This window comes from Hyalella azteca, unplaced genomic scaffold (genome assembly GCF_000764305.2).
Source record: "Hyalella azteca isolate HAZT.00-mixed unplaced genomic scaffold, Hazt_2.0.2 contig12648, whole genome shotgun sequence".
Taxonomy (NCBI): Eukaryota; Metazoa; Arthropoda; class Malacostraca; order Amphipoda; family Hyalellidae; genus Hyalella; species Hyalella azteca.
Genome location: NW_025942601.1, coordinates 46,531 through 74,346, shown reverse-complemented (window position 1 = coordinate 74,346; position 27,816 = coordinate 46,531). Strand labels below are relative to the sequence as shown.

At 39.7% G+C, this 27,816-nt stretch overlaps 1 protein-coding gene across 1 annotated transcript; it reads left to right on the top strand.

Moving 5' to 3' along the window:
* The first annotated feature begins 2,741 nt into the window (after positions 1-2,741).
* Positions 2,742-23,735, top strand: LOC108665455. Its single transcript, XM_018152212.2, has 7 exons — positions 2,742-2,932; positions 20,056-20,197; positions 21,664-21,749; positions 22,132-22,216; positions 22,536-22,645; positions 23,029-23,171; positions 23,377-23,735. The coding sequence occupies exons 1-7, from the start codon at positions 2,900-2,902 to the stop codon at positions 23,537-23,539; spliced, it is 762 nt and encodes a 253-aa protein (XP_018007701.1). The 5' UTR covers positions 2,742-2,899; the 3' UTR covers positions 23,540-23,735.
* The last annotated feature ends 4,081 nt before the right edge of the window (positions 23,736-27,816 follow it).

Here is a 27,816-nt window from a genome sequence, read left to right as displayed (position 1 = left end):
TTATGCTATTGAAACAAAAAAAATAACATTTTTTTGCTCATACAGGAGGATAATAGGTTATGATCTTATAAGATTGTTGTTGGTTGAACCTTACAGCATTATTGAGAGAAGGTTACAACATGCCAAGGTATTTAAAATATCAATGGTTTGAGCACAAACATTGAAATAACAGTCCTAGCCAATTACAGTTCATCAATCAATTATCAAATCCTGATGTCAGAACCTCAGAATGAAACTGCATTAATTCCTTGAGTGAAAATGCTTACAGAAAATTTGACAATTACAAGTTACTACTGTCAAACATGTTAAAAAGGGATGGGCAGGGTAAAAAGGGACAGTCCACCAACATTTTGTAAAAATGTTGTAGCAGCTAAACTAATTAAAATATTGCAAAACTAAAAATAGTGTTGTAAAGTTCAACATTTTTACTATCTATGCAGCATAAAGCAAGTTGAGAAATCATACATTTATTACCTTTAAAAAATCCCTGAAAAAAGTGTGAAAAGTGAGATTTTGGAAAAGTACCTCTGCTAAGGTCTGTAGCAGAAAAAATATTTGTCGTATTGAAAAGTTTTACTTGCATAAAAGTTGCACACTAGTGTTGGCTTGAAAACGCGATTGACAGAATTTGCATGTCTCATTCCAAGAAAAAATTGTTGCCATTTCCGCAAAACGGGGTAATAAGGGACACCCCCCCGGGGGTCATAAGGGACACCCCTAAAATTGCATTTACAGTAGAACCTTGGTTAGCAAAGGCTCCAGTTAATGAAAAAATCAATTAACAACAAAGAATTTTTATTACATTTACCTCGCTCAGTAAAAAATTTCACTTAATAAAAAATTACTGCATCTTTCATCACAAAATTGTGCATAGAATGTCACAGAATTGAGCACTGGGCAACAAGAATGAAAAGTAATTAACCTAAACTATGATTTACTTCTCCAAAAAACATGATGGTTGTCACTAAAATACTCCTTCCTGTTTCAGGTATGTTTTTTACAATCTTATCTGTTATAGTGAAATCACTTGACTTGATTAAAATTGTGCAAAATTACAAATCATCCTGTAAGCTTGCAGATACAGAAGAAATGCTCTATGGCTGCTGATACGAAGCTCATTGTCATTGTCAATGCTCAATGGCATGTCCATGGATACAGTAATATCACATTAATAATATGGTAATGTATGGATAAGGTAATATTATTTCAATGAAGAAAAACCAAGTAAAAATCACAGAAAATTTCATTTATTCTACATCTACATCATCTACAAAGAAAGAGGAGGACTTCAGATTACTGTTAGTAATAGATGAGTACACTCTGCATGCTTCAAATAATTAAAATTGAGTTTTATTTTAGGTGTCCCTTTTTACCCCATTTCTAGATTAATTCAGGAGCCTTTTATATTGCGTCTAGTTCCTTACAAATAGCATATGGAATTTTTTGGAAATGCCATATGATTGCCCTTGCAAAGACCTGTAAAATGAGCCCAAACCCTTTTACCCCATTTGTCGGTACTTGAAATATCAGGCAGAAATGTAAGACTGAAAGAAAAACATGATCAGGTTGAAAGAACCATCTGATTATTGTAAATATTATTGAGTTTAACAGTCATTTTGCTTGCTACTATCAAATGGAGTAATAAGAGACATGCGGGGTAAATTGGGACAGTCCTTCATCATGGCATAAAAATGTCATAGCAACAAAACTGAAATATCGCAAAACTAAAAATAGTGGTGTAAACTTCAACATTTTCCCATCCATGTAGCTTTGAGAAAGTTGAGAAATCATAAATCTACTAGCTACTACTACTAGTTTTATTTCAAATAATTTTAATTCGATGTAAATGATATTTCGGAAAAGTACTTCAGCTAAGGTCCGTAGTAAAAAATTTGCTAGAAAGAGGTTTGCTGACAGGCATTGGCTTTGAAACTTTATTGACAGAATTTGTCTACCTTAATCTAAAACAAAATTGCAGCCTGTTACACAAGACAAGGTATTAGGACACTTCCTCTAGGGTAATAAGGAACACCCCTAAAAATACATTTACAGCAGAACCTTGGTTAGCAGATGCTCCGGTAAACAAAAAAATTGTTAATTACAAAGAATTTGGATTAAATTGACTACTCAGCAAAAAATTGCACTTAATGTAAAATTAATGTATCATAAGTCATCACAAAATTGCGCATAGAATGTCAAAGAGAGAACTGTGCACTGGGAAACATAGAATGAAAAGTAATTAACCTAAACTCTGATTTATTTCTCCCAAAAAATATGATGGTTATCACTAAAATATTCCTTTCTGTTTCAGGTATGTTTGTTTTGACCTTCATTTGTTATGGTGAATTAGATCACTTGACTCAATTGTATAGGTGCAAAATTACAAGGAAATGCTATACAGCTGCTGCTATGAGGCTTGCAGTGTACAAAAATGCTGTCAATGGCATGGAAGCTTTTTTGGAGGGTTTTAAAACTGTAAGGTATACAATGGAAAATATTAGATCAGTAGTCACTGCAGTGGGTGAGAGAGCACATTTTCTCGTCCATCTATGAAGTCACTGACAGACAGACGGAAAGACATGTCGAGCACAATAGCACCTTTATTCCATAAATGAGAAAATGTGCTAAAAATAGAATTTGTTAATGAGAAATAGATACGATAATATCATCAGTATAGAAAAAACAAACACATATCACAGTGTAGCCGGGTGGTTATTTCAGTATTTTTTATTGCAAACAAAATCTGTTGTTCATTTGTTCACTCAATGTATATGTTCTATTTCAATACAAAACATTTCTCTTTATTTTTTCAGGCATGGGAAAAATTCCAATAATTATATTATGCATGCATGTGCTTGATCAGTGACATTGTAAAGTTCTAATAGAAGCAGGCAGATTGATGTCCAATGCTCTGACGACTGCAATTGCCTTGGTGAGTGCTTGTTGGAATCTATATTGTATAAAGCTTTTAAAACCAGGTATGTTATTGTTCATTGAGCTTAATAATTGATTTACTTCATTCTTGCTGATGTTTATAGTTTGCACATACATTTATCCACTTTCTTTCAATGCTTGCTTTTAATCTCAAGAACATAAATTGCACAATAGCGAGTTGTTTATATGATTTCACTTCAATGACTTTACTGTTTAAATCCTTTAATTTCAATGCTTGCTATTTTTATTAGTGAATACCAAACTGTTGTCCATTTATGTGTTTCACCCAATAAGTCGCAGTTATTACCACAGTTGCAATAGTGTCCATTTACCTTGGTTTACTTTAATCTCTTGAATTACTCTCGTGTGTTGATCTTATCAGTTATATTCTGAGCTGAAACTACCGCTTGCTGCTTGATTGTTATGTCAATTCTAAGAGTTTTTGGTTTTGATTAACTGCTGTGAGTGAGGTTCTTTTATTCGATTTTACTTTTATTGATTATGTGTTTTATCTTTTGCAGCTCAAATACCTCACTCATGCTCCCAATGTCTGGTTACATTTTATTCCATTCGCAACTGCATCTGTAATCACTGCCCCGTACTTTCACAATACATCCATATCCAGAAGAAAACTTTCATTCACCTAAATTGTTGCCAGAGACTAAAGAACCTGACATAAGCATTCCATAGCCCCGGCAACAACAGAAAACGTTATTTATTCTGCATCTACATCATGTACAAATGAAGAGGAGAACTTCAGAGTACTGTTAGTAATGGATGGGTACACTCCGCATGCTTCAAATGTTTTGAAATTAAGTTTTATTTCTGGTGTCCCATATAACTCCATTCTCAGGGGTATTTTAGGAAATTTTTTTTTGCTTCTTGTACCTTAAAAAAAGCAGATGAAATTTTTTCAGCGATGCCATATAATGGCCCTTGCTAAGACCCTCAAAATGAGCTCAAACATGTTTGTGAAAGATTTCTTGGTAAGAAGTTATTAAAACAAAAACAAAAAAGTTGTCCATTGTTACCCCATTTGACAATACTGTTGAAACTCCCTTGAGATTGCTGTAGCAGAAACAAGAAGGTGCCCCCATAGAACAAGCCTTTCTTGATTACCTTACATCAAAAATGTAAATTAATGATGCAGGATAAACTTTGGTCAATAAAGAACAGTCAGTACGCAGTTAGCAAATATTATCAGCAAGACTGGGGCCATTGTTTCTCAATGCAGCCTCCCAAAGCTGAAGAGTCAAAGCTGAAACATATAATTTGATTATCAGATAACCTTTTTAAGGTATGCATAGTGTGGAAATTTTATTTTGGTTATTTACAGATGGATCACTTTGAAACTTGGTTCACATGTGTAAAACAGAAATATGAAACTTATTTGCTCATGTCAATTTTTTGAAAAGAAAACATGAAATTCTTTGAAAACAGCCAAAAAAGGAGGAAACGTCAAACGGGGTAATAGTTGACAGGCAGGGTAATGAGGGACAGTCCTCTGGCATTTTGTAGAAATGTTGTAGCAGCTAAATTAATTAAAATATTTCAAAACAAAAATAGTGGCAAAAAGTTCAACATTTTTCCTATCTATGAAGCATAAAGCAAGTTAAGAAATCATACATTTACAGCCTCTAAAAAATCCTTGGAAAAAAGTGAGAGTTTGGAAAAGTACCTCTGTTAAGGAGAGCGTCTGGGTCCCAGTAAAACTTTTTTATTTATTGACGGATCACTCTGAAACTTGGAACACATGTAAAACATAAATCTAAGACTTTTTTTGTTATATAAATTTTTTTGAAAAAATTAAAGAAAACATGAAACTTGAAAAACGGCTAAAAAGGGAGTACTGTAGAAAACTATCTCCTCTTAGAATTTTTAAGCTACAGCATTGAGACACAGATCATTTGATGCGTACAGACTATATCTATCGGTTGGTCATTCATTTTTTCGAAATTCAAATTTTTGTTGGTATGGGAGCATTTTTTGTAAATTTTTTAAAATTTCATGATTTCCACCTCCCGCCACCCTCCTTTTTTCTAAATAGAATAAAAACTATATCATAATTCCAAAAAGTGAATGACCAATCTCTAAATCTTTTATTTGTGAATCTAATGGTATATCTCTCATTGCTGTAGCTTCAAAACTGTAGGAGGAGATACCGTAGTTTTTTGGTGACAATAAGTGTGACTGTTCAGTAGAGCCCGACAAAGTCCCGGGTACCTCAAATTCGGCACTCAAGGTTGCAAGGATGCAAGACCAGACAATACTGGAGCTAATCTCTGTCAGAGGTGGGGGAACGACAGCAAGAACCATCCCTCACAACTGCTGAAGGGTTAGTGGAGCAGAGAGTGTGAAGACTAGCTATTCAAGGTGCACTGAGGCATATACTCCCTATATTAAATGTTGAAGAACTCCACCTACCCTTGTCCTTTCGCGATCTGTCGTGAACGCATAAATCAACATACAGAGATGGTTTTGGTACCATTGGATAGGTCAGAATGTCAGCTTTGAGATGAGACTAAAAACTGGAAAGCCAAAATTGTTGATTTCTGACCCAGACGCTCCCCTTAAGGTCTGTAGCATAAAACAATATTTACTGTATTAAAAAAATGTTACTTACATAAAAGTTGCACACAGGTGTTTGCTTAAAATGTGTTTGACGGATTTAGCATATCTCATTCCAGAAAAAATTTCATTCATTTCTGCATGCCGGGGTAATAAGGGACCTCCCCCGGGGTAATAAGTGACACCCATAAAAATGCATTAACAGTAGAGCCTTGGTTAGCAAAGGCTTCAGTTAACAAAAAAAATCAATTAACAACAAAAAATTTTGATAAGATTTACTTCTCGCAGTAAAAAAATTTCGCATGATAAAAAATTTGTGCTTCATCAATCTTTGCCAAACTGTGAATAGAATGTCATAGATAGAATTGTTCACCAGGCAGCATGGAATGAAAAGTAGGTAATTAACCTGAATTATGACTTTTTCCCAAAAAATATGATGGTTGTCACTAAAATATTCCTATGTGTTTCAGGTAGGTTTTTAGGTTTTTTACAATTTTTTTTTTTGTTATACTAGTGAATTCACTTAGACTTGATTAAAATGGGGCAAAATTATAAGCCATCCTGCAAGCCTACCTAGAGAAGAAATGCTACATGGGTACTGATATGAATGAAGCTTGCAGTGGACAAGGTTGTTATTGATGCTCAATGGCATGTCCATGGATTAGGTAATATCACATCAATAATATGGGAATGTATGGATAAGTTAATATCATGTCAATAAAGGAAAAACATGCAAAAATTGCAGAAATTTGTCATTTATTCTACATTTGCATCATCTACAAAGGAAGAGGAGGACTTCAGAGTACTGTTAGTAATTGATGAGCACACTCTGCACGTTGCAAACAATTAAAATTGAGTTTTATTTCAAATGTTCCTCATAACCCCGTTTCTAGGGTTAGTTCAGGAGGATTTTATTTTGCGTCTGGCATCTTATGAATAGCATATGGAATTTTTTCAGAGGTGCCATATATAGCCCTTGCAAAGACTTTTAAAATGAGCTCAAACTTGTTTATGAAATGTTTCATGGTAAGAAGTTATTAAGGAAAAACGCTCAAAACCGTCTCTCATTATCCCGTATGATGGTACTGTAGAAAGAAACCTATCTCCTAGGATTTTCGAGCTAGAACATCGAGACACATCATTCAATGTGTAAAAACCATATCTATCAGTTGGCCTTTGCATTTTTTGAAATTCTAATTTTTGTGGGTGAAGGGGCATTTTTCGTGAATATTTAAAAATTTTCTTGATTTTCAACCCCCCCTTTCTTCAAAATAGAACAAAACTATAACAAAATTACAAAAACGCATCAACCAATCTCTAGATCTTTTCTCTGCAAATCGAATTGTATATCTCTTATTGCTGTAGCTTAAAAACTCTAGGAGGAGATAGGTTAGCAGTGAGAGCAGTTGGAGGTTTTCAGTAGAGCTGCTAGAGCGCAGAAAAGCCCCCAACAGGTTGCAGCGCGCTATATATAGGCATTTATGGTAGCAAGGATACTTAAGCAAGGCGTTATATGAGTTGGAAGTCAATCAGCAATGCAGATAATGACTGCCTGACAACCTTCCTGCATGATAGCTCGAGGATAACTGAGCTCAGGCCAGATTTCCTGGTAGCTATTTGTTGAAGACTCAATGGAACGTAACTCTTTCGCGATCTGTCGTGAACGAATAAATCAACTTACCGAGATGGTTTTGGTACCGTTGGATAGGTCAGAATTGCAGCTCTAAGAGGAGCATAAAAACAGGAAAAGCCAAAAGAGACAATTTTTCCACTTTTTTTGATTCCCTTAAGGCCATCATGCAAAATAAATTTTTCAAGGACAACTACATTCCAAGATTGATAAAAAAGAAGAAATAATGGTGTTATTTCATACGAAGATAGAAGGTTGATTTGCAAAACAGAAGTTCTGTTGATGGATATGATATTTCCCAAGAGTGCATCATTTTTACTTGTCCATGTGATAACTATTCATAAAATTATTTATAGTTTTTCTTTGAGAGAGGCTTGTACTGATGGTCCTATCTACTTCTCTCTGCTGCCAGAAAATTCTTAAACTCATCCAAATTTCACCACCAAGTACCAAGGAAAAGCTTGGATTTTTATTTGTATTTACCACTTTATTATTTTTGAAAATGGTCATGTTTGTGTTTTTTGTTTCTCCTCTAGGTCTGATGTTTTGAGAAATATGGTAAATTCTTTCATATATGTATTCAGTTCTACTCAGGAAATTATTATTTCCATCAGAGCTCAACTTCTGAGCTACTGACTTCAAGATTTGGGTAATAGATGAACCCAAATTGATAACCTAACCTATGTCAAGTTATCAATTATTTTAAATACAAGGCATGTTTTTTATGTAAGTACCATTTTGCGATTCCACCGCAGCAGCACTACGGTCGGCGTCTTGCATATGCGTGCTGGTTACTCTTATATGCGTGCTGGTTACTCTCATATCTCTTGTTTACGCACTGATGCCATTACAGTCTGATTCTCCATTGTATACATTGTTTACAGAGTGTCAAAGATGCCTCTGACAATCATGAGTCATGCTGATTGTGAATTAGGGGCTGTTATACAATTTTTTAGTGCTAAAGGCGTAAAACTGATCGATTTTCATTGAGAGATTGTTGAAGTTTACAGACAAAACATTATGAGTGATGGAATGGTAAAGAAATGGGTGAGATCATGTAAAGATCATAACAAAGTCAAAACATTTGTGATGCAGTGGTTAACAAGTCAGGTGGCAGAATTTTATCAAGAGAGTATTAAAAAGCTGGTGCCATGTTATGACAAGCGCCTCAATATTCACGGAAATTATGTAGAAAAGTAGATTAAGGTAAAGGCTTTCAGTAAAAATGAAATTACTGCAATATCTTTGCATGTCTTTTTTTCATTCCAAAACAGTACTTACTTGAAAAAACGTGCCTTGTATAATAAACACGCCTTGCTTTCTGTGTTTATTGGCTAGAATTTTTATTTCCATGTTCTTGTTCAAACAACTGATATTTTAAACACTTTGACATGTTGGGAACATTCTATGAATAATTCTACAAGGTTCAACAAATAACTGACTCTCAAAATCATGACCTGTTATCCTTGTAGGATGTTATCCCTAAAAACCAGCCATTTTAGATTTCAATGGCCCAATTGAATAAAAACATCATCTCCATCTGAAAATAAGTTTTTATTGATAGTTGGTGAATGAAGTGCAACCAAATTTTTCAAATATTTCAATATAATAATAGTCTGACAAGCAGCCTACAGGCCTACAGAGACCCACATGTATTTGAAATCCTCCAGTTAAACTAGGTGAGGGTGGGGGATGAGGCAGAGAATGGTGCATTGGTTAACTTGAAAATGAGGCTAAAAAAAACTCACCATCAAACAGGGTAAAAAGGGATGGTTTTGAGCATTTTTTGTTAATAACTTCTTACCATGAAACATTTCATAAACAAGTTTAGGCTCATTTTATAACTCCTTGTTAGGGCTATTGAATGGCATCTTCAAAAGAATTCCATATGCTATTCGTAAGGTGCGGGATGCAAAATGAAACTGTCCCGAATTACACCTGAGAACAGTGTAATCTGGGACACTTGAAATAAACTAAATTTTATAATGTTTGAAGCATGCAGAGTGTACTCATCCATTACCATAAAATGGGGTAACTTTGGCCACTTTTTTTCAACATGTTGCCATTTTTTTACTAGATAAGTTAAACTTGAATTGAAATGTGCAAAATACAGGTCTATACTCTAGTTCCACTTGCCATAAATTGCTGGCTCCTGCCTCTCATAGTTTTGATGTAATTTCAAAAAGAGTGATGGTCTTTGTTACCCTAGCTCTTGGGGTTTCTTTGACTGGGTGGTAAAATAAATTTTATTTTTTGGTAAAATAACTCCAGGTTTTGGTGCATTGTAGTAGAACTCTTCTAGTTAAATATGCAAATGACAAATTTTAGGAAAGTGTCATAGTTTGCAAATTGGGGGTGCCACCCCCCAATGGGCAAAATGTGACCACCTAATGGCAGCTGTGACGGGGTAACATTGACCGGTTTTCGAAATTAAGTTAAAATTACCATATATAAGACTCTGTAGAGTCTGAAACATAAAGAAAAAACATTAATAGGTGTATCAAACATAAAATATGTTATATAGGTACCTATGATAATTTTAACTTAATTTCCAAGCCGGTCAATGTTACCCCGTCACCGCTGCCATTAGGTGGTCAAAGTTCCCCCATTGGGGGGTGGTGCTCCCCATTTGCAAACTTTGACACTTTCCTAAAATTTGTCATTTGCATATGTAACTAGAAGAGTTCTACTGCAATGCATCAAAACCTGGAGTTATTTTACCAAAAAATAAAAAAATTGGAGGGGGTACTAAGACAGGCTTTAAATAATAGCTCTTTTTTGTGGGTCACATTTGTATTTTTTTAACCTATAAGATATGCAAACTTTTTAAATCTTTCTATTGTGTTACGTAGCCTCAGTATTAGGCCTTTAATGGCAATTGACAAAATTTTTCTATGTCAAATAGTTTTTGAGTTTTGTGGGTTTTTGTTAAAAAAACAAAAAGTGGTCAAAGTTACCCCGGGAGTCAAAGTAACCCCATTTTACGGTACTAACAGTACTCTGAAGTCCTCCTTTTTCATTGAAGATGATGTAGATGTGGAATAAATGACATTTTCTGTATTTTTTACTTGTTTATCCTTTACTGATATTATATTACCATATTCATTAATTACTGTATTATTAATGTGATATTACTGTATCCATGGACATGCCATTGAGCATTGACAACGACCTTGTTCACTGCAAGCTTCATATCAGCAGCCATGTAGCATTTCTTCTGTATCTGTAAGCTTACAGGATGGTTTGTAATTTTGCACAATTTTAATCCAGTCTAGTGATTTCACTATAACAAAAAAGATTGTGAAAAACATACCTGAAACAGAAAATAATGTTTTAGTGACAACCATCATATGTTTTGAAGAAATAAATCATAGTTATATATAAATAAATAAATCATAGGTCAATTACTTTTCATTCTATGATGCCCAGTGCACAATTCTATTTATAGCATTCTATGTACAATTTTGTGATGACCGATGATGCACTAATTTTTTGATAAGTGAATTTTTTTGCCAAGCAAGGTAAATGTAATCAAAATTCTTTGTTTTTAATCAATTTTTTTAATTAACTGGAGCCTTTTCTAACTGAGGTTTTACTGTAAATGCATTTTCAAGGGTATCCCTAATTACGCCGGGGGGGTGTCCCTTTTTACCCCGTCCGTCGGAAATGGCTGCCATTTTTTTGGAAAGAGGCTGGCAAATTCTGTCAATTACGTTTTCAAGCCGACACCTGGGTGCAACTTTTATATAAGTAAAATTTTTCAATACGGCAAAATTTTTTGTTGCTCCGGTCCTTAGCAGAGGTACTTTTCCAATATTGCTTTTTTCACACTTTTTTTAAGCAATTTTTCAGAGATAGTAAATGTTTGATTTCTTGACTAGCTTTATACATAATAGATAGTAAAAATGTTGAAGTTTACGCCACTATTTTTAGTTTTGTAATATTTTGATTAGTATAGCTGCTACAACATTTCTACGAAATGTGGGATGCACGTCCCTATTTACCCCGCCCGTCCTTTTTTACCCCGTTTGACAGCAAAACGCGATTTTCACCAACATTTTGCAGAAAACTGATGAGAAAACACTTAAAATGAAGTTATTTATTCGGGTAATTTAAGTGATGTTTATGCTGTCTCCAGAAATTAAATTTCCAACATGGGTTGATGAGATTTGCCTTTATTCCAATTGCCTTCAAAAGCAGCAGAAGCTGAAATTCACGCTGTATGAGAAACTGGAGTTTCTACTTTTTTCAGACAATGACTGTCAGTGTAGTTGATATCCATGTGATTGATGCATGTGTTAAATCCTGCTCCATTTGCAGAGCAATTTGCTATTAATCTCCAATGTTACATGTTAATATACAAATTCCATTAAATTACACATTAACCACTATCATGGTATCCATTTTCCACATCAACTTCATAGCAGCATTGTTGTACATATGCTGTATACATTTGCCACATTGATCACAGATTGCCTTCTATAGAGAAGTGTAATTTATGACCCTGCCGTCCACCTTGTTTGTATGTAAGCCTCTTCAAGCAAACAGATTTGAGGGCTTATCTTGCTGAGATTCCTTGAAACCTCCAGTTCATGATTCTAGGAAAGGTGTGAACAACATAGGTATATTGCTGTAAAATGCCTGTACTTAAAAATGAACTATAATTTTGAGTTCTATTTCAAGTAATTTTAATTCAATGTAAAAAAATCCTCAGATTGTATTTGAAAAATTTTTTATACTCTGTCTTTATTGCTATTATTTTATTTTTTATTATGTCTCTAGTACTGGAAGAGAGTACAATCAGTAATACTCACTGCACCTTCCCTCATTTTTTTATGAATGATGAATTTTATTCTAATTTCATCACACTTCTACTTTCATATGCTGAAATAAGTTATTTTGTACATACTTATTTTTACCTTGTTATCATTAGAGAAATTTAGCTGTGAGTACATCGAGGAATGTATTTGTCCTTTGTACAGCCTTTAACAGAAGCAGGTTGAACTAAGGTAATTAGACATGTCTGTTCAACTTGTCATAGCATGTTAACCAGGACCAAGTGACTAACCTTTGGTCTGGGTAATTAAGCCAGTATAGCAGATAATTAGACAGGACAAGTTGCATCTGATACTGATTAATACAAAAGACCGCTATATTAAGACCTATAAATTAAAGCCAGGTGAGCCTCACACCAGTCTACTCTATAGATGTTCATAAGTTTGTGTGTTGGAAACTTTCTGCTGAACTGTATAGGGATTACATGAGCATGTATCTACAATAAGTATCATATCAAGACATTTATAAGTAGGGTTACACTGGGTAGCCGCCCACATACCCACCATGGCAGAAGTTTCACTCAAAAACATGTTTTTTTTTTAAATAGAGCCATGGAGAAAAGGTGGGTTTTAAAGAAAACTTGAGAATACATCAAATTGATTTTTTAATTTTGAACTTCAGAGTGCAATAATACTGGATAAAAGCTACCAAGGAAATGTCTACTAGGCTTCTTTAATAAATAGTCATCCCATATAAGTATAGTGCAAGCCCCTTAAAGAAACCCACATTGATAAGAATTCTAAAATATAACAATAACAAATTTTGTTTACATCTTGGCTAGGAAAATATACTTCACAAAGGTTTTTTAACTATTTAATGTCAGTCCTACCTAATCTGTTGATTCAATATTAATTTCAACATCGATATTAATTTAATTTACAAACTGTTGTTTCTCAATGTTGTAGTTGTGTGGCTTGTGTATCATTATTCATGTCGCTGCACCTTGCATTCTTTATGGTGCATTCTTTCCACTCACCTGTGTCCTCTCTTTTCAGACTCAAGAATGTAAATCATTCTCAGATAGATCTTTTATAGCCACAGTTCACCTTGAGCCACTGGAAATTAGCACTCAACTCATCACCGCCAGATTCTTCCCCATCATCTGCAGACAACATTTTATCTAATCTTCTGTTTGGGTAACCCTCTGCATCGTTTGCAGGCATGTAGTCATTGTTCTCTACAACAGGGTTATAATGAACTCTGCCAACATCTGCAAGTGGATCCATTTCTCAGGATGTCTTGCCTTGTCACTGGCGAGTGCATGAATAATTGGCTTTTCCATCCCACAATGAACCCTACCTCCAATCCATAAAGGCCAGAACACACCAATAGAAATTCCTCTCCTAGCAGCTGTTCAGAATTCTTACACATTGCTATTTCAGCTTTCTTGTGTCTTGACATTGTAATTCCATATTTGGCCAGACTATGGAGCATTTCACTGACCAAAGCCTGATGCAGTTTATGAAAATCTTCCGATGTCTTCAGGCTAGGGTCCTTATTAGTCTGACTGTGTTTAAGTAGAAGGAGCAGACTTTCCACCATTTTTTGGAAATAGGAAAAAGCATTATTAAAAAAGTATTTATTTAATGATATTTACAAACACTATGCTTAGACTATCCATAACTCAATGTTTGATATTTTTTGTGCTATCCAACTCCATAAAACAACTTCTAAAAAAGTAAAAGCAACTAGCAATACAATCCTGTTAATTTTTGAACATTTACAATACTAGAAGTCTCAAGGTTAGGCACCAAGTTGAAAGTGTTAAGTTCAATTCTTAGTGTTTTGAGGAAAAACTGAAAATTGGGTATTGAAGAGCCTTGCACTACCTGAGTTTTGAGAAACAAATCAGCTAAGAACTGGTACTTGGTTAATTGATTCAATACATATTTTTACCATTGATTTGTAGTCTCTGACAGGGATATTTCACTGTTTTAAATAGTGTTACATCATGTTAATGATTCATCACTAACTTCCTTTTTAAAGGAGGGACAATTATTCAATTAAAAGTTATAGTAAATGTAATAGTAGAGGTTGACACTTTCCAGTATCAAATTTTTTAATAATCAACATATATTAAAGGACTTTGAAGCTAGGTAAAATAAAATACAGGGTCGGCAATGTAATGGCAATGGATGTTTGCTATATAAAAAAATTGGTTTCTAGACTTTTCTTTTATAATGAAGCTTAATATTATCCATTAATTCATCTATTTCATATTGCAGAAGTCTATGGTGTCTAAATTTACTATTACTTATGGCAGTAGATGTTGTTGTTGTTCGTGTCGACCGTCACGCTCGCCGAGGGTGAGGCTCTGGTGGTGGGCGTGGGGCAGGCACCGGAAGAGTGGGGAGATGGGCGAAGGCAGGGAGGGTGGCCAGGAAAACCGCTGCCTCAATGGGGTTGTCCCACAGTGAGGAGACGCTGAGAGACGTGGGGAAGGCAGGGCAGGCGAAGAGGTGCTGAACTTACTAGAGAGGATCCCCGCACTCCAGGCAAGCGGAGCCAGGGGAGCGTCCGATCCTGGCGGAATAGGACGCCAGGGAACTGCAGTATCCCGAGCGGAGCTGGGATAGACCCGAGCGGAGCTGGGATAGAGCCGAGCGGAAGGGGCGAGGGAGTGAGGCCTCCACTGATGCAATCGGCGGTGGCGGGGCTGAAGGACGGCGTTTATGGCGTCAGTCGCCGCAACGCGGGAGGCGATCTCCCTGCGGAGGGACCGCTTGGCCTCCGTAGGCACCGGCAGGCATAGTGCCATTATCCAAGAATGGTGTGACCAGGTGGCTGAACCTCGACTGGATGTAGGCTTTCATGGGACGGTCCCTCGGGGGGCAGAAACGATGCGAGATGAGGTATGTGAGGGCTGGAGGGCGCTGGCGAGGAACTGGGTACAAGATGCGCGGCTAATGGGAGGACGCCGGTCTCCTGGTGAAGATGGGAAATCAGGGTCATTTTGAGGCAGCCGGTGGCTAGTCTCAATGCTGTGTTTTGTATTATCTGCAGGCTGGCAACTGCTGTACGTGAGGCAACAGAGTAACAGATGAAAGCCGCATAATTGAGGATTGGGCGCGTAATGGCTCGGTAGGTGGCAGTAATGTCCTCCTTGGAGAAGCCCCAGTTGGTACCAGCTAGGGCTTTTAGGATGCGAAGAGAACCCGTCGTTTTCGTGGCGATGGCTCTTGCATGAAGGAGAATGTGAAGTGCGTATCCCAGGTGACGCCCAGGATTTCAGGGGTTTTGTCCAGGGGGATGACGCCGTTGCAGATAGTGGCAGCAGGGTGGGATCGAGATTGGTGGGTGTCTGGGGTGAAGAGATTGGTGGGTGTCTGGGATTTGCCAGGGGCCACGCCCAGTTTCTTGGCCACCGACCAATCCTAGACGTTCCGAAGGAGCACAGCGAGCTCAGCTTCAGCAGCGTCAAGCTTCGGGGACGACACGAGATGGTAAGATCGTCCGCATATGAGGCAATGTTGGGGGTCGGAACTGGGATATCTGAGATGAAGTGGTTAAAGAGGGCCGGCGAGATGACCGAGCCCTGGGGCACTCCGAAGTGAACAGCTCTAAAGGGCGACTGTGTTGAGGTAGAGGCGGGATGCCAGCCTACCTCTAAGGTAGCAGCATAGCCAGCGGACCAGGTTATGATGTTGGTTCGAGGCCTCGATCATGCTCAGAAGGAGAGGGTAGTCGACGCTGTCGAAGGCCTTCGAGAGGTCGACTGCAGTGGCGATTGTACGGGCTCGGGGGCGCCGGGAGTTAAAACCCGTTGCGATCTGGTGCGCGAGCGGGAGGAGGGCGGTGACGGTGGAATGTCTGCTTGAAACCATGTTGCGAGGGGACGGTGGTGAGAGATCCCAAGATGTATGGGAGCACCAGGCGCTCAAGGATCTTGGCTGCCGGGCAGAGGAGGGAGATAGGGCGGTATGAGGAGCCCTGGTTTCCGGGTTTGCCCGGTTTGAGAATTGGAATAATTATAGAATTTTTCCAAATGGATGGGATAGAGGCTGTGGAGACGGAGATGTTGAAGGGGATACTGGAGATACTGGAGGCCACGCGGGCCGAGGGGCTTGAGATGAAGAACCGTCAGGCCGTCAGGACCCCGAGCGGAAGAGTTATTGACGGCTGCGATGGCAAGCTTCACCATGTCGAGGATGAAAGGGGAGAAGTCCCTGTCGAGGGGATGTTGGACTCGGATTCGACGTATGAGGCGGCGGGTGGAGAGGCTCTGAGAGTGAGGAGCGACCGAAGTGAAAAGCTTGCAGAAGGCGGAGTAGATCTTATGTTGGGAGGAGAGGGAGAACCGACCAAATTGGATTGGCTGATTGGGCGGTTCCGCTTTCCGGCTAGGGAGCGGAATAGATTCGAATGTTTGGTTGGTTGGTACGCCTACTGCAAGAGGCAAGGCGTGTTTGTCAAGTGTACCTGGCGTGGGCCTGTATGGAGGTGCCGATTTCCAGGTTAAGTTCTGGGAGCCGGGGGTCGGTTGGGTTGCTCACCCTAATGTCATCCCGTTGCTGTTCTATGAGCAACTGGGTGTTAGGGTTGACTGATGGGGAGAAGTCCTTCCTGAATCCAGCAGGGATATGATGTCTGGCAGCTGTCGCCAGGACTTCTCTTCAGGTCGACTCTCCGCCACACGAGATGGGGGAGGGACCGTCTTGAGCGCCGTTTCGATGTCTGCCGTGTAGGCGGGCCAGTCAGCTTTTTTAAAGTTGACATAGGAGCGGGCGGCCTGGGGCGTCGGGGAATCAGCAGAGGAAGGGAGATAGATCAGGATGGGCAGGTGGTCCGAGTTGAGGGCAACTTGAGGAGTCCAGGAGGTGCTGTGGAGTAGGTGACCGCTGATGATGGCGAGGTCCGGAGAGGAGGGCGGGCCATGGGAGGGGGGGCGGGTATAGAAGTCCTCATTGAGGTAGGTGAGGGAAGAACCAGCGACGAGGTTGTCGACTGCGGTTCCTCGCGCTGCGGCTCTCTGGTCTTCCGTGTGGGAGAACCAGGAGGGATGGTGGGCATTAAAATCGCCCACCATCAGGCAGTCTCGCGGGATGGAGATAATGTCTGCGGAAGACATTATCTTCCATAAATATCCCGGGGGGCAGGAGGAGGCCGGTGGGATGTTTACGTTGATGATACAGAGAGGTGAGCCATTAAGAGGAGTTGAGATTGCCGTAGGCTCCATGGCGGTGTCGCCGCGTAGGAGGGGGGAGATGTCACGTCCGGTGTAGCGGACATCATGGCGGATCAAGATGAGAACACCGCCGCCGTGACCTCCGGGGCGGTCCCTGCGCTCCAGCGCGTATCCGGGCAAGGAGGGGGGCGGGATGCAGTGGATAGCTTGGTCTCTTGGAGACAAGCAACCGCCACGTCGTTTTTGGTGAGGTAAGTAGCCAGTTCGACTGCACTGGATTGGATCCCGTTGCAGTTAAACTGGAGGACGCAAAGGTGTTGCTGGGATGGGGTCAGACCGTCTGCACGTAGGGCAGATCCAGTCTGCGGAGTAGAGGTGATAGGAGTGAAGGTTGGAGCACCGTATGTGGGTCCAGGCATTGCACCTGGAGCACATGAACTAATATACACGCCGCGTAACTGGGCGGGAGCAGACTGAGCAGGGGTATGGGCCAGGGATAGGATGGATACCCTGGGTCAGGAGGAGAAGGACGAGTAGGAAGCAAAAGTGAGAGAAGAGAAGGGCATAGGGTGCCTCAGAAAAGATAGGCGGACAAAGATGTGGGTAGGGGGAAGGAGAGGCCGAGGTTGCCCAACCCTTGGTCTAAAAAATTAAGAAGGAGCCTCCGTCCGGTAGCGATCCGGGCAGGGGGCCTCTGCCGTTTGGCCTGACCCGCGAGTGAGCCGGGCATCCGGCTGACGCGCAGGCCAGGGTACACCCACGACGTAGACGCGGCAGAGATTGGGGGCCATGAAGCATGGTAGTAGATAGAAATGCAATTGTAACCCTTCATGAAAAGGGCGAGAGTAATTCAGTCATTGCAGAAAAGCTCTAAATTTGTCGTGAAACTGTGTGGAAGGTGGTAAAAAATTCAAGGAAACTGGTGAAACGTGCAATTGACCTGGTCAAGGAAGGAAACGAAGTGTCCAAACAAAACAATTGGTCAAAAACACGAGGGAGAAGCTGAGGAGAAACCCTCGTCGCTCAGCTGCAAACTTTGCTGCAGAAGCATGAGTCAGTCAGACATCAATGCGCAGAGTCCTCAAAGATGACCTCAAAACCTCCCCTTACAAGATGCAAACAAGGCATGAACTAACAGACCGTCACGAACGAATGAGGCTCGAAATATGCCAACATATTTTTGATCTCGTTGAGGATGGCACACTGCCCAACTTGGTGTTCAGTGAGAAGAAAAATTTGACATTGAACAAAGCGTTAACCGTCAAAATGACAGTTTGGAGTTGGGATGGATCTGCGGCAACCAGAACAGCAACACGACGTCAAAATCCCATGTCCGTGATGATTTGGGCTACGGCAACCGCCACTGGGAGGTCCCCACTCGTTTTTGTTCCCTCAGGAGTGAAATTGAACAGTCAGCGATACATTTCGGGCATTTTGGAAGCTGTGTTGTTACCTTGGGCCTGTATACACTTCAACGGATCCCCATGGAGTTTCCAAGAAGACTCTGCCTCATCACATGGCTCAAACATGACCCAAAACTGGATTCAGGGTCACATCCCAGCGTTCATTAGCAAGAATGAATGGCCCTCAAGAAGCCCTGATTTGAATCCTCTTGACTTTTCTGTGTGGGTTATTTTGGTGAGTAGGGTCTGCAGAACATCTCATGATTCTTTGGATAGTTTGAAGTCTAAATTGACACAAGAATGGGACTTGATCCCTCAAGAAATGCTGCGTGTCTCCTGTGAAGCTTTGGAGACACAGCCGTCATTAGATAGCGGTGCGTAGATTGGAGGCCGTCATTAAAAATAAGGGTGGTCATATTGAATAAATATGTGTGAGAATTCTTTAGGTAATTCTTGGCTACTAACGCATCCAATAAAAAAATGCAACTGTTTGTTTCATTGAGAAATAACAAAAAACATGTAATGCCGTAAATATGGCGGACCCTGTAATATCTGAAAAAAGTAAAAATAACCATTTTATCAATTTGCAGTGTTTTTAAAATAAAAATCATGTGCTTTTCAATAAATATCAGGTGGCTTGAGCAATTTAAAAAACGTGAGTTTTTGCAACGCTGTTGGCAAGGATATGGCATGGAGGAATTACAAGTAGATAAATATTTATTTCTTCTAAGCTGAGTTATCTTGCTTTTAACATTATTGGTTTTGAACTTCTTCTTGGCAGAGACAATTTTTTGCAATTTTGCATTATTTGTTCCATGCAAGTAGCAGCCATTTATTATAGTAGAAGTCCCAAAGTTAGGCATACAAATGTATAAGTGCTAAGTCCTATTCTTCAAAAGTTACTAATATATATACCTGTATAACTAATATCTAAAATCTCTCCCTGTTAGCCTTGCTTCCTTGTTTCTAATTTGAAGCTTATTTCGGAAGCCTCAACATCCAGTTTATCTTGATTGTGACTAAACTTGTTTTTTCTACTAGAGAGTGCCCAGGCATTATCAATATTCATTGTGGGATGGTTTGAATAACCTGTTCTTTGTTAACTCATAAACTTTGGGGCTACTGGGCTTCGCCAAGCTTGGAGGTGAAACCTTTGCTTGGCAACCTTTTATGAGGTATATTTGGTCATTGGTGCTCTGGCTATGGTGTATGATCCAGACTAACAAGTGTGTCTAATTCAGAATACAGATTTGCCAATAACAGCTTTTTGTATCAAATTATGATATTTTTATTTTGTTTTGAAAAATGTTTGTGTTTTCCCTCTTCCATTCCTTCCTGAATATGGCTTCTTCAGATTATATACAGTGATAGTTTAGTCATTAAGTTACAAGATGGCTACAGTCTTGCATACTGTGCAAGTTTACCAGGAACTGCTACATGTTTTGAGACCATGTTAAACATAAAAATACATTGAGCTATGTAAAATTGGATTAACAATGCTTAGATTGAATGAAAAACCAGCTACCTATTATGGCAACATCCATAATTTTTTGTTGCAGAAAGTCATAGCCTCCCTGTTGAGTCATGGGCATGACATCACTCACAGCCTCTGCACACCTGACCAACAGGGCTACTCTGCTCTTCATTATGCTGTTTTGTACAAGGATCTTGCAATGGTGAATAAACTTCTCATGTATGCAGGTAATTGAGTTTTTATTTATCTATTTATTATTTGTATAAAAATTGAACTGAATATAGTAGAGGGAGAACTTGAAGTCTCACACAATTGTGAAGCCTAAGTAGAAAATGGAAGTTTGTCCAGCCTGTACGAAACGCTGGCTTTGATGGCATGCCTAGTGCTTGAGTAGGTACTGTAACTTGTGGGGAATTCATTGCTGATGTCACAGAGTTCTTTTATTTCTTCATGAAGTAAACTTTATTTTTTGTCAATCATAGTATGACCAATGCTTTGGTTGCAATTCTTAATTCAAATAAGAAAATATACAGCTTAATGAATAGCTGCTTACCTCTATGCTCTGTAGTTGATGGTTAATGATGGGGCTTATCCTATGCTTATGCTGCCTGTAACTACTTTCAATCAAATTGAAAAAAATTCTGCTTCACTCATGAATTCTATTCCAGTAATATTAAAGCTGCTAGTATCACATATTGGATTTTTCATTATGATACTCTTTGGACTTTCAGTGATACTCTTTGGGAGAAAAATATCCAAGTTAATTATTTCAAGTCCAATTTACTAAAAATTAAACTTGTCAATTTAAATTTAACTTTCTAATTGGGACTTGCATTGCCATTTGCTTGTTGTTGCTATTTTGCAGCTGTTCTTTTTTAGACTTTTGTTCTAAACCTTCTGGGCGATATTCTGCAGCAAACTTAAGCTCCTTGGAATGCCCATCAGGTTTTTTATTCTAGTAACATTGTTCCTGACCATGCCAACACTCAGCTCTTAGTAGTGGCTTAGTGCTTTCTCAACCGAGTGCAAGTTACATATGAAGAGGGCAAATTGTTTGCAGATGGCAGTTCCTTGCACTTCCTTTCAATGTCCTTGGGTTGGAGATTTATGTATGTGTGGGGTATCAACAAATGCATTAAATATTAGCAGGATAAAACTGCCCCCTGTAGAGGTGGCAGTTACTGGAACACTGGTGTTCCAGTAACTTAATGCAGTTACTGGAACACCATCACCGTCTGGTGGCCCAGCTGGAGGAGGGAGCTGGCGTGGACGTGGTATACCTAGACTTTGCTAAAGCATTTGACAAAGTTGACCATGGGGTGCTCTTTAGAAAGCTGAGGCTGTTAGGGGTAGGAGGAAGCCTGTTAAGGTGGATTCTTGCATCAGCTGGCCCAAATGAGGGCAAATAGACGGAACACGTCCAACGTTACATCCGACGACGACTCAGAGACGGAGGACGACGAAGGCGGCGCATCAGCGTGACCTTGGACTACGACGTCCTAAACTCATCATAAGGTCATAAGGTAAGGTCATAAGGTGGAATTAGTTCTGTTACTGTTCCACTCCTTATTAGTTAAGCAATTCTTATAAATTCTAATGTTTCTATTCACTGCCCATTGGATTTTGATGTAGATATTGATGAATAATTTTTTCTTTCGTTGTTGGAGTCATTATCGTTTAATGTTCATTGCAGATAAAAGATGCATAAACATAGAGAGTCATGATCGATCCACTGCTCTGCTGCTTCTCTGTAGAAACTGCTCAACCGCAGACCTGGAGGTGACTAGGATGGGTCTTGAAATGTTTCATATGCTTTAAATGCAGCCTGCCTACAAATAAACATGTTACAGACCAAACTCTGGAGAGGATTTTCATGTGCATGTTCGTGATTATATGAATTAAAAATTTGCTGAATTTTTATAATAACTTTATGTTTTGGTACAGTCTGAATAAAAATATTCACACTTGTAAGGTACTAGTCAGGTCACTACAGCATATCTTTGATATCCAAAACTTTGTCTAAAACTGCTTATATTTGTTGACTCCTAATTTTTCTCTGGAGCTGCTGAATTCTATTTTTCTGTATATGAACAGTTGTTTCTTATCGTTCTGTCCTGATACTTCATCTTAAATTCACTCCACTAAATTTTTATTTGTCCAGGAAGAAATATTGGCGAGCCTTCTACAAGCTGGGGCAAATCCCAACCTGCCTGAAAAAGATCCATTTTCCCTGCCCTTGTTGTGCGGTATGTCACCTTAATAATTGCTCCAGCTTTATTTAGGAATGTATTTAAGGAGTTTTATTATATATTATATTTAATCTATATGAGAAATGATGATTTTAGCACGGTGTTGTCTAATGGTCTGATTAATGAGAACAAAATTAGGCAGATGAGTCTCATCTTAAGACGCAACTTATTTCTATTGCTTGAACAGCACTTGAAAATTTTTTGAAAAATCATTCAATTATGCTTGGCTTGTGCCCTTTTTAGGACAAATAAGAATTAGAGCAGAACTTTGCGCTCTACAGTGAAATCACCACATTATTAGATGCCAATTTTGCAGCCCTGGAGAGACGCTGGTGGCGAGGAACTGAGCTAATGCTGGACGCAGGGGCGGACGCCACAGCCAAGGATTTTGAGCACAATAATCTTCCAGCCACATTCTTTGCTCGGGTGCGTGCAGCTTTTGATTCACTGAAATATATATGTCTCAATCTGCGGCTGCACAATAAACTGTACATGATTATTATAAAAATTGTAGTGCACTCATATGTGTGTGAATAATGTTTCATTCTGTGTTGTAGATTTTGTTATGTGAAGTTGCTACTTACTTCCCCGTTTGTGTTTGACCTTTCACAAAACTGAACGATCATTACTTCTATATCAATTTCTTAATTAATTGCCGTTATTTATTTCATTGTCAGGATCTTCTTAAAATTGTTTTGTCTTAGATTTGTATCCGTTATTTTAATTCAGATGCTAAGGAAACAATGTCAACTTTGTTGTCAGCTTAGTTGAGCTTAAGCATTTTATCTGGAATATTTTCGTACTTTCAGGATAATATCGAAATACTGAGGAACCTTTTGAGTAGAGGATGTCGCTGCCCTCACCTCGAAGTTTGGATAACTAATAGAAGTGTAACAGATGCCCAGTTAGAGACCATATTGCCGTACATATTGCCTCGCCTTAAGAGTTATAGGTAAGTGAGTACTATAGCTGCATAAGATCTAACAAAGCCAGCTTATGTGAATATTTTGAATTACTCTATACTCAAGTATTTGGATTAGCAAGAAATAAATCCACATACGAATGAAATAAATTCTCCATCTATCAGATATTAGAATTCATTAGAAAATCGATGGTAGATTCGATTTTCCACATCTGGTTCTATTTCTGTTACCTAGGCCGTATGATCTGCTGGTTGTTGCTGTCCAGGCATCGTACCACAAGAGCGCTATGTACATTCTGGAGCATGGCGTGTTTGACACTATCAATGTATTTCAGAACATAATCTATGTTACCTTTAAACTTAACATTGGAATCAACTGGGCAGGCAAGAACAGGTAAGAGTTGTTAAATCAGAGTTGCACTTGGTACCTAACCAGGTAGCTGCCACCTACCCACATGGGTTGGGTTTTTTAACGTGAAAACCCCGGAATAAAAAGGGTTTTACAAAAAAAAACTAACAATACATCAAAATGATCCCATGTTTGAATTTCAGAATGTATCTATTAACCCATTAATGACAATAATTATTTTTTATTTTTTGGGGTTACCTGTAAAAATATTATCACTTGTGATGTTATAAATGAAAAATATGTTCAAATATTTATTTTTTGTTATTACGTGAAAAATTATAGCTTGGTTTCATTTGAACCGGGCAAAATATTTCATGATCTAAATGACTTTATAAACATTATATCACTGCATTAAAAGTACTTGCTTTATCAATAAAATTGTGCATCTAACATATAAATAATATATTTTTAAAGCTAATTACTCCCTTTTCTCTGCTATGATGTCAAGCCGTCTTGTCTGACACCTGGTTCTTATAATCTTTTAATGTTAACTGAACAGGGAGTATAGTCAGCGCAACAGAACCAAACATTGCCAGAACATGTACAAGATGTGTATCTAACATATGTACGCATCCACTTGTATATTATTTGGTCATACAATTTTATTATGAATCCATTTACTATGCTGATTTGATTCAAATGGAACTGCTCGGCATTAATGGGTCAAGCTTTCTTGAACAAATTCAGTCATCACATATATGGATAGTGCCAGCCTCTAAAAAACTCACATCGATTCGAGTCCCAAACATACCCACCATTTTTAAAGTTACCAAATATTACTCAGTCCCTTAACAAAATAACTTACTTTACAGTCATTCAATGCCTATCACAATGACATGAAATTAAATAAGTGACCACCAGATATCACCTTAATATCAAAGTCCATTCCACAATTTTTGTAATTTTGTCTAATTTGTAGCTGCTTATTTAGGAATTTATGTCACACCATTGAGAGAAAAATAAACCTCACAGAGTTTTTTGTAACAATTTTATGTTAGCTTTATCTAAACTGTAAGTTTAATATCAATTTAAATTTAGATTTTGATTAATTTCACATACTTTAGTTTCACAGTATGAAATATATAAAACCTACATTAGGCATAAAAAATTATTTCTACAATGATATTTACATAGTCATACACTTTGCTTTTCAAGACTTTTACATCATGATTGATATTATTTTTGTGGTAACCAACACAAAAGTATGTTGAACAAGTTGATAGAAAAATTAGTCATTAATGCAAGCCATGTGACTGTGGAAGAAGGGGACCAAAGTACATTGACTTTGTCTGTTATGTCATTTAGCCTCTTGATATTTGGCTCCTTAACAGTACTCAAATCTTAAAAGACCAAGATAAAAGAAAGGCTGGTAATGAAAAAAGAAGATCAAACCCTATTGGTATGTATTTTTTGAAAACATAATGAGAGAGAATTTTTTGAAAGAGGTAATTTTTTATTTTTTAGAATACTATGTTTTTTAAGAACATGTGAATTTTTTCTGCAGAATTTAACTTCCTAGTTAAAATTAGGAAAACAACTAATGATAAAATCCCGTTACTTTTTGTGCACTTGCAATAGTAGAAGCCTAAAGATTTGGTACAAATTCCAAAGAATATAGTCTAATTTTTTAATAAATATATGAGGAAGAAACCAAAAAAGTTTTTTACTAGCTTGCATTATTTGAGTTTTGAGAACCAAGAAAACAGCCAGGACCTGGGTTGATTGTTTCAATGCATATTTTATAGTCTCTGAGAGAGATGTGTCTCTGCTTTATTAATAGTGATACATCAAGTTAAATATGCATCATCAATTAACACACTGGTTGAAAAATTGATAGTTATTGGATTAAAAGTTATGCCAAATGCAATAATAGAAGTTGATACACCCAGGCATCATATTTTTAATAATCAACATAAATTATAGAATTTGAAGATAAGTATGAATGATAGAAAGAAGTGAAAAAAGTAATAAAACCCATAATACCCAATTCGCCCGCCCAGACTTTTTTTAATAAAGTCATTTTAATACAACCCTGGGTGGGTTGGGAAATTTGAAAAAAAAATTTTGTAACCCTGTGTTAAATAGATCCTGCATCTACTTGATGCAAATTTTCCTTGTTGTTGTTCCTTGCGCCAAACGTCACGCTCGCGTGGGCGGAGGCTCTGGTGGTGGTGGCACCGGAAGAGGGGGAAGATGGGCGAAAGCAGGGAGGGTGGCCAGGAACGCCGATGCCTCCACGGGGTTGTCCCACAATGATGCGACGCTGAGGGACGTTGGGAAGGCGGGGCAGGCAAAGAGGTGCTGGACGGATTGTAGGGAATCCCCGCATTCCGTGCAAGCGGCGCTAAGGGAGCGTCCGACCCTGTGGGTGTAGGACGCAAGGGAGCTGCAGTATCCCGAGCGTAGCTGGGATAGCGCTTAGCGGCAAGGGCGAGGGAGCGAGGCCTCTTCTGCTGCAATAGGTGGTGGTGGGGTTGTGAGGACAGCGTTGTTAACGGCAGTCGCCGCAACACGGGTGGCTATCTCCCTGCGGAGGGAGCGTTTTGCCTCTCCATAGGCACCGTCGGGCATAATGCCGTCAGCCAGGAAAGGCGCCACACGGTGGCTGAACCTCGTCTTGATTGGCGCTTTCATGGGGCGGTCTCCGGGGGGAGCGGAGACGATGTTGAAAGAAGTATGGGTAGGCTGGAGGGCCCTGGCGAGAAATTGAGCACAGGCCAGGTCCAGGTGGGCTGACAGGGGGAGGACGCCGGTCTCATGGTGGAGATGGGTGATTGGGGCCATCTTGAGGCAGCCGGTGGCTAGTCTCAGGGTTGAGTTTTGGATGATTTGGAGACTTGCAGTTGCGGTGCGTGAGGCGACTGGGTACCAAATGGGGGCAGCATAATTGAGGATTGAGCGAGTAATTGTCCGGTATGTGGCAATGATATCTTCCTTTGAGAAGCCCCAGTTGGTGCCGGCCAGGGCTTTTAAGATGCGTAAAGAGCCTGTTGCTTTGGCGGCTATGGCTCTAACATGAGGAGAGAACGTAAAATGGGTATCCCAGGTGACCCCTAGGGGTTTTGTCCAAGGGGATGATGCCATTGCAGATTGTTGCAGAGGGGTGTAGACGGGATTGGTGAGTGTTGAGGGTGAAGAGCGTGACTGAGGATTTCCCAGGAGCCACGGCCAGTTTCTTGGCGGTCGACCAGTCTGAGACGCCCCGGAGAAACTCAGAGAGGTCAGCCTTCGCGGCGTCGAGCCTGGGGGCGACACAAAAATAGTGAGGTCATCTGCATATGAGGCGATGTTAGGGGTCGGAACAGGTATGTCCGAGATGAAGTAGTTGAATAGGGCTGGTGAGATGACCGACCCTTGGGGAACTCCAGAATGGATTGTTCTGAAGGGGGACCTTGTTCTCAGATAGATGCAGGAAGCCATCCTGCCTCTAAGGTAACAGCACAGCCAGCGGACCAGATTATGATGTAGGTCTGAGGCCGCGATCATGCTAAGGAGGAGAGGGTGGTCGACACTATCGAAAGCTTTCGATAGGTCGACCGCAGCTGCCACTGTACGTGCTGGGGGACGGCGTGAATTGAAACCCGTCGCAATCTGGTGCGCGAGCGGGAGGAGGGCGGTGACTGTCGAGTGTCCTGGTTTAAAGCCATGTTGCGAAGAAACCGTGACGAGAGAATCAGAGATGTATGGGAGTAGAAGGCGTTCCAGGATCTTGACCGCTGGACAAAGGAGGGAGATGGGGCGGTATGAGGATCCCTGGTTACCAGGTTTGCCTGGTTTTAGTAACGGGATAATTATTGAGTTTTTCCATATAGATGGAACGGAGGCCGTGGAGACAGAGAAATTAAAGATGTGGGTGAGGAACTGGAGGCCACGTGCGCCTAGGTGTTTGAGGTGGAGGACCGTGAGGCCATCCGGACCCCGAGCGGAAGAATTGTTAGCGGCTCTGATAGCGAGTTTCACCATGTTGGGGGTGAAAGGGGCGAAGTCCCTTTCCCGGGGGTGCTCAGCCCAAATTCGACGCATAAGGCGGCGGGTGGATGGGTTTTGGGAGTGCGGAGCGATGGAGGTGAATAGTTTGCAGAAGGCGGTGGAGATCTTGCGCTGCGGCGAAAGGGGGGTCTGACCAAATTGGATTGGCTGGTTGGGTGGAGGGCGGCTAAGCTTTCCGGATAGTGAGCGGAGAAGGTTCCAGTGTTTTAACTGGTGAGTTCGCCTGTTGCACGAGGCGAGATGTGTCCGCCATGTATTTCTTGCATAGCCTTGTAT

Excerpts from the sequence above, each read along its gene's own strand:
- LOC108665455 (XM_018152212.2), top strand. The coding sequence starts at position 2,900 with ATGTCCAATGCTCTGACGACTGCAATTGCCTTG. Across the intron at positions 20,198-21,663 it reads TAAACTTCTCATGTATGCAG|ATAAAAGATGCATAAACATA; the intron begins GTAATTGAGTTT and ends TGTTCATTGCAG. Across the intron at positions 21,750-22,131 it reads GCTCAACCGCAGACCTGGAG|GAAGAAATATTGGCGAGCCT; the intron begins GTGACTAGGATG and ends TTATTTGTCCAG.